Source organism: Nicrophorus vespilloides, unplaced genomic scaffold, assembly GCF_001412225.1.
Source record: "Nicrophorus vespilloides isolate i.1.1-1 unplaced genomic scaffold, Nicve_v1.0, whole genome shotgun sequence".
NCBI classification, from domain to species: domain Eukaryota; kingdom Metazoa; phylum Arthropoda; class Insecta; order Coleoptera; family Silphidae; genus Nicrophorus; species Nicrophorus vespilloides.
Genome location: NW_017099184.1, coordinates 143,575 through 157,007, shown reverse-complemented (window position 1 = coordinate 157,007; position 13,433 = coordinate 143,575). Strand labels below are relative to the sequence as shown.

Below are 13,433 nucleotides of genomic sequence, written 5' to 3'. Positions count from 1 at the left end.
TATATATATATTTATATATATATATATTAAATATATGGGGGGCTGCGAACGGACGAGATAATGATCCAAGTGTTTAGTGTTGTCTTCCTTTCAGTGAGTGTTCATGCTACGCATTACCAAAAAAAGTAAAAAATAATAGTAACTGTTAATATTTTATACATAATTTAAAATACGTTATTTGGAGAGATCGTTTTTGTTGGACATTGTGATAGGCAAACGCCATGTTACTGTTGCTAGGTAATTTTCCTAGACCTTATTAGTAATAGCGTACATACTTGATTATAATTGTCAATTACACCCGCAGCCACTAAATTTTAAAATAAAAGAAACATTAGAAGAGAGAGAAAATAATATGAATATTTGAATATAAGAGAGATGAAAAAAAAAGAGATATGATGATGACATATTGAACAAATTGACATACAAAAAAAAGAACATTAATTAATTACACAGATATTTTTTGTACATTATTGGAGTTTTGAAATATATCTATATATTACAATAAAAGTATAATTTCTAAATAAAAAAAAGAAACATTTTATTTTTGTCTTGTGGACGAGGTTCGTTATGAGTTTGTAAAACACGGAAGTCGTGCGTCTCACTTCGTTTTCAGACATGGGATCTTCGCTGCAAAAGGTAGGGCTACAGAAATTGTATAATTTGATTTCACGCTTACTGAACATCGCCGACTCATTGTACTCTGCAAAGTACCGTTTCAATATATTTCTTGTCTTTTTTCCCTATCCTCATCGTCCTGTTCTGTTGTTTTTGTTAAGCCTTTCTTTATAACTCGCAATTTAATTTACAAGCCAAGATAATTTAAATTATATTTCATTTCTTTGGAAAACCATTAAATACAAATGTATTTCTTATTCACTGTCAATTAATAATAATAATAATGGTTATTGCATCAGTCGTACAAAAAACAGAAATAAAAAGAACAAAATAAATATATATAATTTCAAAAAAGTCAACATTTATTCTACATTTGTTTCATTTAATGATTAGGTTCTTCATACAATTATTTTATTATCAATTCAGTTTAACTGATTTACAATATACAAATGACTACAAAGAATTAAAATGAGATTTACAGAATACTAGAAGTTTACTATTTCCTATTATTACAATTATCCTATTCAACAAAGTTTACATAACATTAAGTTTTTATTCAACAAATTATTTCTCATACATTTAATAAAATGACAATATCATAACAATTTCACATTCGTCAATTCTTATGATATTTGCCTTTGGTTTGCCTTTCCTCGCATAACGAGCATTTCGCTTAACGAGCAAAATACATTTTAAGAAAAATGACTCGCAAAATGGAACGCATTATCGTATATTACATTAGTTCATATGAGCAAAATTGTTCTACTGTATTCTGTTTAAATTTTCTAAGAGCATTTTTATTGCAGAACAATTTGTTATGCAAGTGGCGCAACTATATATTCTATATCCAACCTTGTTCTTATGTCTGTAATGTATTTTACTAAGGTGGTAGATTTTGTTGTTCTTTGAGAAAAAAAATATAACTTGCAGGAAACTTCCTCTTCCTATAAACACTCCTCACCATAAAGACCTAAGCATGATCATGTCCTATAGATATCGTTTAAATCAGGATTAAATCGAATTTTGTAATTGTTACGCTTATTTTTAACATTTGCAGTCACCACCACTGTTTGTACTACATCTTATATATTATAATTAATAAGTGATATATAATCACATTTTTTTTTTTTATTATAATTTTCAGTCAAATGAAGTTCGCTAATTTGGCTGAAAAAAAACTAAATATAAATAATTGCATCCTTTTGTAATTTCTCTACGTAATTTCCATTTATTTCAATACATTTCTTAAGTCAGTAGAGCCACCTTTGAAAATATTCCTATTGCTGATTTTTTTGTCTTGATTTAACTGCTTTAACTTGGTTTCCGTGTCGTACTTATAGAAATCAAGATTCATCACCTATTACGATTTTCCTAAAGGTGCTAGAATCTCCACTTTCAAAATTTTCTAAGAAATATTAGGCAAAACGAACACGTGCCTTTATTTGGTCATTTAAAAATGGGTTCCTCTATTCCGGATTCCCAAGTGATGATTTAATATTTGCGACAAAGCCCAGTTCACCATTTCCTGTGTTATTCTTGGATCTTCGTCAATTTTTTCTTTCGCCAGTGCTAGATTTGTATTATCGGTCGAAAATTTCGGGCCACCTTCACGAGGTTCGTCCTCCACAGAAAAATATCAGGTCTAAAATCTTTGAAACTACTTGGAATAGTCACAAGGGATGATGCATTCACTTCGTATGCATTTTGGCATTCCTGGAAAATTTGCATAGGCTTGAGTTGACATCGAAATCCGAAGAGAATGACAAAACGAAATACCTAGGTTACGTTAAATCGGTTTTCTAATTGTTTTTTTATTCGATATAGATCAAATTTTGTGACTAACAAATCAAAAAGTCAATATAAATCAATTTCACATTGTCTTCGAACAATAATGAATCTACAATTTCAGTATAATCAGTATATAGATGCATTTATTGGTTCATATTTGAATGCCCCAGGAATGTCATCATTTTGTTAAATTGGTATCTATCGGCAGAAATGGAATAAAATGAATATTTAAATAAAAATATAAAGAAGATCTAACAACAAATTTTCCAATACGAACTATAATGATAACTGTTATGCTCAGAGAGGAAATTGTTCAAATTTAAGCGAATTTTTCGAATTTAAGATCTAGTAGGAACAATTTTAAATATATTTTTTTTAAATGTGCTCAAAAAATTGAGTTCCGCCAATGGTGTTTCTATGCATAGTAAAACCTGTTTTTGTACATTATATTAGATAATTTTTTATGCGGTGGAGAGAGACCGCATCTTCTTGTGATGAATTGGTTCAAAATCGACAAACAGAATCGTTTGAGCAGGTTGTACATATGCACACTGATAGAAAACATTACAATGTGCCAATTCATATAAAATAAAATCGTATAAAAAATCTTACAAAATTCGTATAAACATTATTACTTTTTGTTCAATTATTCCCAATAATTGTTTTTTTTATGGACATAAATAAATATTATTTAACTTAATGCTATTACTAAAGTATTTGTCATTAACTATTTTAACATGTGTCTAAAAAAATGAGAACAGCTGCTGAATACTCATCCGGTTTTAATGCATCAATTTTAATTTAAAGTAAGAAAACTTCTAAAGTCTAACTATATATTCTGAATAATAACTATATAAAGATTTCTTTGAATAAAAATGCAATTTAATGTGTATTCATCTTTCAAAACTATTAAACAGTTAAGACAAATACTTGCAAATTATTAGAATTTGGGCGACTAATAGCCGAATTGAAAAATTGCCCCACTCACGATCGAATGTCGCTAGTTCGAATCCTGGTCAAAGCCATGCCCCTTTGTGAAATGAATAAAGTTCAGCATATGGACCCTCCGCCAAGTCGATGGACAATGACAGTGTTAATGATAGCAGCAGATTCACAGTGAAAGGAAATAGTGGAATCGCAGAGCATCAATATACTTCTGAAGTTAACCTACAATACGACAGAAAACCAACAAATTAAAAATCTAAGCATCATAATGGTAAACTGTCCACCGGGAAAGATTACCTACCTAATGTCAACCGCGATCTTAAATTTACTCAGTGTTCACATTGATGAACAGATTGTAAATAAAATTACACGACATAAAAAAAATGTTATTAGGATTTCAAATTAACAGTTTCAATTACTACATATTTTAAGTCAATATTAATCGCATTGATTAAGTAACGGATCAAATATTTTGTCGCTTAAGTAACATTAATATTATTTTCGTGTATTTTCAATTACAAACAAAGAAACTGTGTACGTTTGAACGATTTACTGACATACTTATTTATGTGCTCGTAAAATTACCATGATCTATTTATTGCGGCCATTCAAGATTGCAAACTGAATAAAGAACAAGACCAGTGCATTATTTTTATTTATTTCATTCAAATGTTTTCAATTACAAATAGTGGTATTCTAGTGAACAGCGGCAATTAATTGAAACGCAGCTCCCATTGAACTTATATAGATTTATTTAAATGGTAAATGCCTCAAGAATGCTTTAAGACTACTTTGAAATATGTTAGGAAAGTGGCATTTTTGGAGCAAATTACTGGAAAAACATTATATTATAAATAATTCATATCTTAATAGGTTTACTAAAGTATACTGTGATAGCAGTGTTTCCTTTTCTTATTTCAGTTTTCTAAGAATAACTCAGAATATATGTTTTTCTTTCGAAGTACTTTAGTTAATAGTCGACATCTGGAAGTTTCATATTTAAATATTTTATAGCAATCATAATTTTTCTTCGTCCCTTTGAAAGAAAGTTTTATTTACAAGCATATATTCAAACAATTGAAAGCTTTAATTTTCTAAGTTTCTTTAATAATCAGTTTATTGAAATATTATATATATAATTTATCCGATATCAAATTTGTGATGATTTGTTCGATGTTTGCGGTTGTCTGTGATGATTATGTTAGTTTGTTGTGTTGAAATGTTACAGGAAATTTATTACAAATAAGATGTGTTTAGATTGTACAAGATTGGAATCCAAATGTAATCTAGCTGTAAGGAAGTTTGTGTGTGAGAGAGCACCATCTGCAGCAATCTTTGGATTGGGGTGATCTTCAATCTTGGTTTCTAAGAATCGTTGTGCCAGGTGTGTCACGTATTCCTGAATACGGCTGCTTCATTAAATTTTTCAATTTTCGGTTAGTGATTTAAATTGTATTACTTTTTATGTACAGTAATATCCACAAACACGCAGATTAGCTTATTTTAGAATTTTATAGGGAAGCATTTGACAAAACAAACAAAAGACACAATCGTCTTATGTAAACTAAATTTCGCGGTTTCAAATAGGATTTATTCAAAAACCGACTTTAAAAAAAAAACCTGTTTTCGAACCTTACATTTTAAATAAATTATTTAATAATAAATGCATAAACGAGCATAAACCATTCTAAAATTTCCGGATTTTTACTCGTATAGCGAAACAATTTTCCCCATATAAACTAATGTAAAACACGATAATGCGTACCATGCCGGAAGAAAATGTAAAAATTGGTCTCGCTTTTTAATGATTTTGCTATGTGTACACAAGGTTTGAAAATGATGTAGTAAGCGCAAAATCCGGGACTTATCTTCTCTTCATCACTCGTTATGCGAAACGTCGCACGTTGAGCGAGTCATTTTTCTTACAGTTTATTTTGCTCGTTAAGCGAGGTGTTCGTTAAACGATCTACCTCTGTATGTGGCAAACAAAGGCCATACAATGCAAACAAATCATTCAATACTATTTATGACAATCAGAGGCGTAGCAATCGGATATGCCCAGAATACTAGATACTTCAGGCGCTGTGTCTGGCAAACTGTGTGCCGCGAAAGATTCCAGTTGTGTTGCAAATTAAAAAAATACTTGATGGTAGGTAAGCTGATTCCAAAGTGGGAGATGCGACAGAATTTTAAGAAATATATTTTTTTTAAATATTGGAATTGTTGATATTCAACTAAAATTCATTTATTTTTGGGATTCAATAATCTCATCATTAATAGTTACAACATTAAACAGAACGTAAGTTTTGCTTAAGAAAGTAATTTTATGGAACGCATCTTATTCAACAGAATTTAGATAACCACCACCTTCATGCATCAACTATTTTATCTATGAACATTTGAAGTTCTTTTTACCTCTGTCACTTGTCCGAAAGATGGATTTAAAATTCTAATTTATTAATTAAAAAACATCTGGTAAATCAGAAGTCAATCTTGGAAGAAGTCAATCTAAAATATAAACTAAAATATACTTATTACCAAATTGTATTAAAAGTAACAAAAGTAGAATTAGGGGACACCCGGGTTTGAACCGGGGACCTCTCGATCTGCAGTCGAATGCTCTACCACTGAGCTATATCCCCTCCTTATTATTTACAATTAATTTCACTTTACTGGACACATTACAAGTTCTTTGATACAAATATATAAAATATTTTAACTTTATTGTCAAATCAACTAATTTAATATCAATCTTATGCTATTTATATGAACGCGTTTTTTTTTTACTAATTGATCAAATATTTATTTATTATTCTGTTGGAAACACTGGTTAAGACTCTTAACCCCGCCTATATACGGCGTAAGCTGTCAAATAACAGTATTATTAATAATACACTGTACACTAGTTAGGATAGCAAAAATCGAATAAGAAATTTAGTGATTTGCGGCGATTGTGAAACTTCGAGATAAGTAGAATCAAAAATGGTCGTGAAAGTGTACATTAGCGGCATATCCGGCAACAAAGAGGTAAATAATATTAGATGTGGGCTGCTCTTATTTGTTCATAGTATTATGAAGTTGTTGAATCGAATGCAGCAGAGTGTGTGTGTGTCGTCATCGACCAATGAACCCTTGTTTGTTAGGTCAAGAAGAGACAACAGCGGGTTCTTATGATCCTCGATTCGAGGAACATCAAGTATGAGGTCGTCGATATAGCAGAGCCTGATAACGAGGCCGACAAGGACTTCATGCAGAACAATTCCACTTCATTGGGGGCCACCGTCGGGGACGCCAATCCTAGACATGCACTGCCTCCCCAGCTCTTCAATGACACCACCTACTGTGGGGTGAGACTACATTAATCATCAAACATTTATATTTACTGCTAATACAAATGAAACGCTATTATTCTTATTCATGTAGTAATACTATATCAACAAATTTGTAGGAAAATCAATTATGGTATTAACTTTTATATTATTATATCTTCGCAAATTATTGAAGATAAGTTTGAAACAGCTAGCATTATTATGATCTTATTTTGAAGGACTATGATCAATTCGATATGGCCAATGAAGTCGACGAGCTGGAGAAGTACTTGAAGTTGGCTCCAGACGATGCCGCGCCAACCGTTACTTCCAGCGCCGAGGTTCAATTAGACAACGGTGAAGCCGCAGACAGTGCCAAAAACGAGGTTGCCGAGGAAAGTAACGAAGCCGAAGCCGTGGAGGAAAACAACGAAGCCGAAGCTCTTGTCCAACCCACTGATGCCAACAGTGAAGTTCCAGACGAAAACGGCGAGGCTGACGACGGCCACGGCGATGTCGTCGATGCGTAAGGTCAATCCATCCAATTCATTATCCTCATATACAACATAAGGATATAATAAAGTGCACTGAAGTATGTGAAACGAAATTTGTATTTTATATGGTTATATTATACAATTCGGCTATGCATAATAGTTTCAGTGCCTAATTTAATCATTACATACATATATATTTATACACACCAACATTTATGCTATTATCATGTGGTTTAGGTCCTAAATATACATTTTTTCGCTTGTTACTATTTTACACACTTTGTTAACAAATGTTAATGTGAGTTAACATTGTTTTCTTTTGTAAATATATTAAGTCTATATTCAAAAATATAATTTTTATTTCTAATTTATCTTTATTTACATGTCACCTCTCATTCTTTGTTCGACAATATGAATAGTTTAAATAATTTTTAAATTTAGATATTTCCTGAGCTGCCCGCTCACAGGTAGTTGAATTTGCTAAAAATAATTGCAAAATGAATGCCAACTAATTTTCATTTCACTATTTTGGCAACGCTCCTGTCAACAATTACAAGAAACAAAAAATGATTAAACCATTTTATTAACACATTGATGCATTTGGAATTACATTTAATTGCAAATAACAAATTTTATAAATTACTCAAACATAATCAATGTTTCTATTAATTTATAAAATAAATAATATATTTAGTTTGCAGTTGTTATTTAATTAATTTTTCAGCATGTAATTTCTATTACATTTTTAAATATAAAGAGATTTTTAAACAAATTATTATTGATATAAATCTCTTCGGCTCTATTTCTACCGCCTTTCGGGTTTATCAGCCCCCACAAATTTTTGTTGGTTTTCGAGAATCGAACCAGCATCATTTCGTATCGGATTTTCGTGATATAGGCGACTATAGCTCTTTATTAGATTGCATTGTTCAATTTGAATTATTTGTATAATCATGTTATTGATTCAACTTCAAGTCGTACATATGACATTGACAGTTGACAAGCATGGCTGCTATAATAAGTGTATATAAGTGTAACATAAAATTAATTAATAATCAAATAAGAAGAAACTACAATATATTGAGTAGTAACAATTGGGATTCTAATAAGTATTCAGCGACTTCGTGTCACAGACAACACAGGGTAAGCTTTTTGAAATTCGCAAATATGGTTAGGTAACGAATTTTGCAATCATTGTTATCAGATTTATTTTGAATGAGGAGCGTAATACTGAGCATTAATTGTGTGTTACATAATTTATTTTAGGCATGCACAACAGAGAGAGTAAAGGATGTGGGAGCACCATCAGGAGGGGGTGGAATTTTGGCAAAGAATATGAATAGATTGAAGGTGCTATCATTTGCACCAAAGAGCCAGCCAACAAGAGGTTGTTTCCACCCTGGAGCCTCAGTGCTATCTCGAGATGACATTTCTGTTACTGAGAATGAACCAGTCACTGGCAAACAAATGGTTCAGGCAATGCTGCAATACATTTGGCCAGCTGATGATAAATCAATTAGAGACAGAGTGACTTTAGCTCTTGGGTTGTTGGTAGGAGCTAAGTTAATGAATGTGGCTGTACCGTTTATTTTTAAATATTCTGTAGATTATTTGAATGCTGGAAGCACTCTGAACATGAACACTGCTCCAGAAACTATAGCTACTGTTGCAACCACTATCTTAGTCGGATGTAAATTATATATATTAATCATGGAAACAAGTTCTTTCATTGAAATTCTATTTCAGACGGCGTTGCAAGAGCTGGATCTTCGGCTTTTAACGAATTAAGAAATGCTGTTTTCGCGAGAGTTGCACAGCACTCGATTAGGAAAATTGCTAATAACGTGTTTCTGCACTTACACAATTTAGATTTAAATTTTCACTTGAACAGGCGAACAGGTAAATATTAGAAATTTGACATGAATATGACGATTTTCTATAATCTACTATTTTAGGAGCTTTGTCTAAAACAATTGATAGAGGGTCCAGAGGAATAAACTTTGTTCTATCTGCAATGGTCTTCAACATTGTGCCTACCATTTTTGAAATGGCTCTAGTATCTACTATATTAGGGGTAAAATGCGGAGCTGCATTTGCTGGTATGTTATTAGAATTGTGCATAATCTTTAGCTTTTATTAAATCATTTTATATTAGGCATTTCAATGGGATGTGTTGGAGTCTATGCAGCTTACACTCTATCTGTAACTCAATGGCGCACCAAGTTCAGAGTGTATATGAATAAAGCCGAAAACGAGGCTGGCAATAAAGCGATAGATTCATTAATAAACTACGAAACTGTCAAGGTATGTGAATTATCAGTATTATTGTATTTATTAACTCAAATTTTTAGTATTTTAATAACGAACAATTCGAAGCCGATCGATATAACGAAGTACTGAAAGTCTACGAAGCGGCAAGTTTAAAGACGAGTTCCAGTTTAGCTCTGCTCAATTTTGGACAAAATGCTATCTTCAGTGCAGCACTGAGTGCTATTATGGTTTTGGCTGCCAATGAAATAGTTAAAGGTAATTTATATATTACGATGTTTATTTGAATATAAATAAATGTATATTTTATATATAGGTAATATGACTGTTGGCGATTTGGTAATGGTGAATGGTTTGTTATTCCAATTGTCAATTCCTCTTGGGTTCCTTGGAAGTGTTTACAGGGAAGTTAGGCAAGCTTTGATTGATATGCAAACAATGTTTACACTTATGACTATGAATTCTAAAATTAAGGTTTATATTTTAAAATTAATATCACTATTTAAATATTAATATTAATTTGTGTTTTATAGGATAAGGCATTTGCACCATTAATAAATGTGACACCAGAAACTTCAACAATAGTTTTTGAAAATGTGTCGTTTGATTATGGACCTGGCAAGGAAATTTTAAAAGATCTTAATTTTACTATACCAGCGGGTAAAAAAGTTGCGATAGTAGGAGGATCCGGCTCGGGGTAAGAAAATACAATTTATTTGATATTTTTATTTACGTTATTCGTGTTGCAGAAAATCAACGGTTGTGCGATTGCTGTACCGTTTCTATGAACCGAAGAGTGGAAAGATTTTGATTAACAATCAAGATATAAACGAAGTTAATTTAGATAGTCTGAGGAGATCCGTTGCCGTTGTTCCACAAGATTGCGTCTTGTTCCACGACACAATCATGCATAATTTGCATTATGGAAATTTGAAAACAGAAGAGGATAACGTTTTCAATGCGGCAAGGATGGCAGATCTGCACGATTCGATTACGGATTGGCCGAATGCATACCAGACCCAGGTCGGAGAGCGAGGATTAAAATTATCGGGTGGTGAAAAACAGAGAGTGGCGATCGCCAGAGCAGTTCTGAAAAATTCGCCAATTTTGGTGTTCGATGAAGCTACCAGCTCATTGGACTCTATCACGGAATATGTAAAAGCCTAATTTAAACCTAATCCATGTTATTAACTTGACTTGTTTTAGAATATTCTGCAAGCACTGCATAGAGCTACGGAAGGACGAACTAGTATATGCATTGCTCATAGACTGAGCACTGTTGTGGATGCTGACCAGATTATGGTACTGAATGGTGGAAAAGTCACCGAAATTGGTAGCCACTCGGAGCTTATTAAAGATACTAACAGTTATTACTATAAACTGTGGCAAGCCCAGAATAAGTCGATGCATTAAATACACCAGCACATGTTGGTGTATCTTATTTAATTTTATTTTGTAAATATGAGATATATGTGTATATGTTGTTAAAAATCCTATTTTTGTTTAATAATCAACTTTAAATATATGAACAATGTTTTTTTTTATAATATTCGAATCAGCTTTAACTCATTCTCTACTATCACAAAAGCTAGTGGTCTATAGATAATTAACAGATTGGTACTCTGTTCCGACTGACATCATTTTATGTTCGTACATATATACGTTAATCAGCTCTTAACTGTAATTGAATTAGAGTAGTTAAACTACTTATAAATTGAACTTGTATGTGATTTAAACTTTAAAGTCCTTTGAACACAAAAAAAAATAAGTTTTAATTCAGTAATCTTCGAACATAATGAACTAAAATGGATATGAAAATACTCATATCACCAAAGCAAATAATTGTAATTTATAAACATAAAAATATATTAAAAGAAAAATAAAGTATTGTTTTGAAAAAAAAAACAGAAATAAACAAAATAAATACACAATTAACGACGTTATGTCAGCTTGACAGCAGATTTGTGTTCATTTTCATCATCTGAAATAAATAACAAAATAATGAACCCATCAACATAATCTGTTTTTTTTTTCGGGTCTCGAAATCTTCAATTTTTGTAAACTCTATATGTTAGATATTCATATCGACTTTGTGAACTAATTTAAATTGTTCAATTAATGCTGGTCTAACATCAATGGACGTGAAAGTCCTGAGATATTAATTTCGTTCCGGTTGTTCCGATATAGTTTAGGTTAAAATTGAAAAAAAAATTACAATAATGAAAACAAAATAAAAGTTATATTTTACCAGGATGTTCCCAATGGTACCTTAAATTTGAATGGGTTGTCAAAGATCAAGTTAAATAATCTATGAATGCTCTACCTATTATAATATTTTAATTTATAACTATATTTAACAATACCTAATTTACTAAAACCTTTAAATATATATATGTATATTTGTTTAGTATGTATTATCTACGATAATATTATATTATCACCACATTAATGATGTTTACTATTAAATAAGATTTAGCTTTGTTTTGGTTTAAGTTTTCATGGCAGAACAGTAAATTTGCTACTTTATTTGTCAAGACCCATCATCATACCATAATGGCCTTTTGCCCCTTACATAATACATTGGTAACAAGTAATAACTGACTTGAAGTTAGCTGAAATATGTTTTCATATGTGTTTGCACTTTAATTAAAATAAATATACAATCGGAAGAAATTAAGTGAAAGAAGAAACGATGAGTTCCTTAATATTTTCTTTACCGGAATTTTATACAGCTTACAAAAGATGGGTGAGTCAGAATCCACTGAAAGCCAGCGACTACGAAATGACAACAAAGTGGATTAGCTACTTTTTAGCAGGTTAGAATGCAAGAATAAATAAATACAATTGTCATTAATAAAACTCATGATTTTTCTCTATTTCGTTTTCAGGCAGAATTAACAATTCACATATTCTATCAGAATTGGTGTACTGTTTATCAAATTTATTGGTTCTTTTTAATGATAGGCTCATCTCTGATGCACAAAAATTGGAAATTCCATCAAGTGGTGATCAGCTGAAATTATGGCTGACAGTTTTAGAATATTGTGAAGTTTTCTTGGAGCTCTCTGTAAAGAAATTATGGGGTACTTCTGCTAAATGGATCCTAGTTGTTTCTGTTCAACTTTTCAAGTAAATCCAGCAAATTAAATACTGATAGTTAGATAGTAACATGTTTATTTATTTTTCAGGTGCATTGGAAGATTGATGCTGGTTTATCATCATAAAGAAAATATAATCCAGCAACCTCCAATTCCTCCATTGTATAGGAGAGATATGAAAAAGGCTGAACAAGAAAATGGGGTTGCAGAATTAGCTCAGGCTCAATTAGATTCAATTTCATTCAATTTGAAGCGATCAGGGAAAACAATCAGGAAAATAGATGCCTCTCCACCAGTTGGTTCAAGGAACTGGAAGCCTATTGAAAGGGCTCTTTTCGACAATGAGCAGACAATAGAACAATCGCTTGCTGGGCAGCAGTTAATTGCTGAAAGCATTTACATTTTAAAGCCGATGGTACATTTAGCTTCAATGGCCTGCTTTGGGACACAAACATGGAAACCTTGGGCCATTTCACTGATTTTGGATGCGAGCAGGTGAGGCGTTAAATAATTATTAATTGGATTAAGTAGTAACTTCTATTTGCAGTTTACATTTGTATAATAAAGGGAATAAAAAGCAGGATTCTTTGACTAAGAAGCAAAAAATGCAATTGTCTAGGAGGTATGTTGGTCTCTTGATGTATCTGCTCAGATCGCCTTTCTACGAGAAACAAAGCAAGAAGCGTATCGAGGCTCTGCTTAATGCACTAAGCAAAAGCGTTCCGTTTGCTTCGATGATCTGTTTGCCACTTAACAAATATTTACCATTCTGGCAAAGTAATTATTTCTACTTGTGGTCCAATTGAATCAGTACTTGACTTTTAATAAATGAAAATAATACAAGATTTACTAAACTGGGTGATATAGCGGTGATATAAGTATCAAATATATTTTTATCTGGAAACGAGAGTATTTTA

The 13,433-nt window shown here is 31.7% G+C and overlaps 3 protein-coding genes and 1 non-coding gene across 4 annotated transcripts; 3 read left to right on the top strand and 1 right to left on the bottom strand.

Annotated features, from left to right (window-relative positions):
• Positions 1-5,918: 5,918 nt before the first annotated feature.
• Trnac-gca lies at positions 5,919-5,990 on the bottom strand. Its single transcript has one exon. It is a non-coding gene; the product is annotated as a tRNA-Cys (tRNA).
• A 200-nt stretch (positions 5,991-6,190) lies between these two features.
• LOC108564150 (SH3 domain-binding glutamic acid-rich protein homolog) lies at positions 6,191-7,221 on the top strand. The gene is made up of 3 exons (XM_017923086.1): positions 6,191-6,375; positions 6,492-6,695; positions 6,896-7,221. The coding sequence occupies exons 1-3, from the start codon at positions 6,331-6,333 to the stop codon at positions 7,184-7,186; spliced, it is 540 nt and encodes a 179-aa protein (XP_017778575.1). The 5' UTR covers positions 6,191-6,330; the 3' UTR covers positions 7,187-7,221.
• Positions 7,222-8,119: 898 nt separating this feature from the next.
• On the top strand, positions 8,120-10,904 carry LOC108564146 (ATP-binding cassette sub-family B member 7, mitochondrial). The gene is made up of 10 exons (XM_017923083.1): positions 8,120-8,293; positions 8,417-8,840; positions 8,897-9,049; positions 9,106-9,249; positions 9,306-9,454; positions 9,502-9,676; positions 9,735-9,892; positions 9,952-10,115; positions 10,168-10,573; positions 10,625-10,904. Exons 1-10 carry the CDS (start codon positions 8,156-8,158, stop codon positions 10,829-10,831), a joined length of 2,118 nt encoding a protein of 705 aa, XP_017778572.1. The 5' UTR covers positions 8,120-8,155; the 3' UTR covers positions 10,832-10,904.
• A 1,084-nt stretch (positions 10,905-11,988) lies between these two features.
• LOC108564148 (peroxisomal membrane protein PEX16) lies at positions 11,989-13,420 on the top strand. The gene is made up of 4 exons (XM_017923084.1): positions 11,989-12,234; positions 12,307-12,547; positions 12,607-13,011; positions 13,064-13,420. The coding sequence occupies exons 1-4, from the start codon at positions 12,111-12,113 to the stop codon at positions 13,320-13,322; spliced, it is 1,029 nt and encodes a 342-aa protein (XP_017778573.1). The 5' UTR covers positions 11,989-12,110; the 3' UTR covers positions 13,323-13,420.
• Positions 13,421-13,433: the final 13 nt, after the last annotated feature.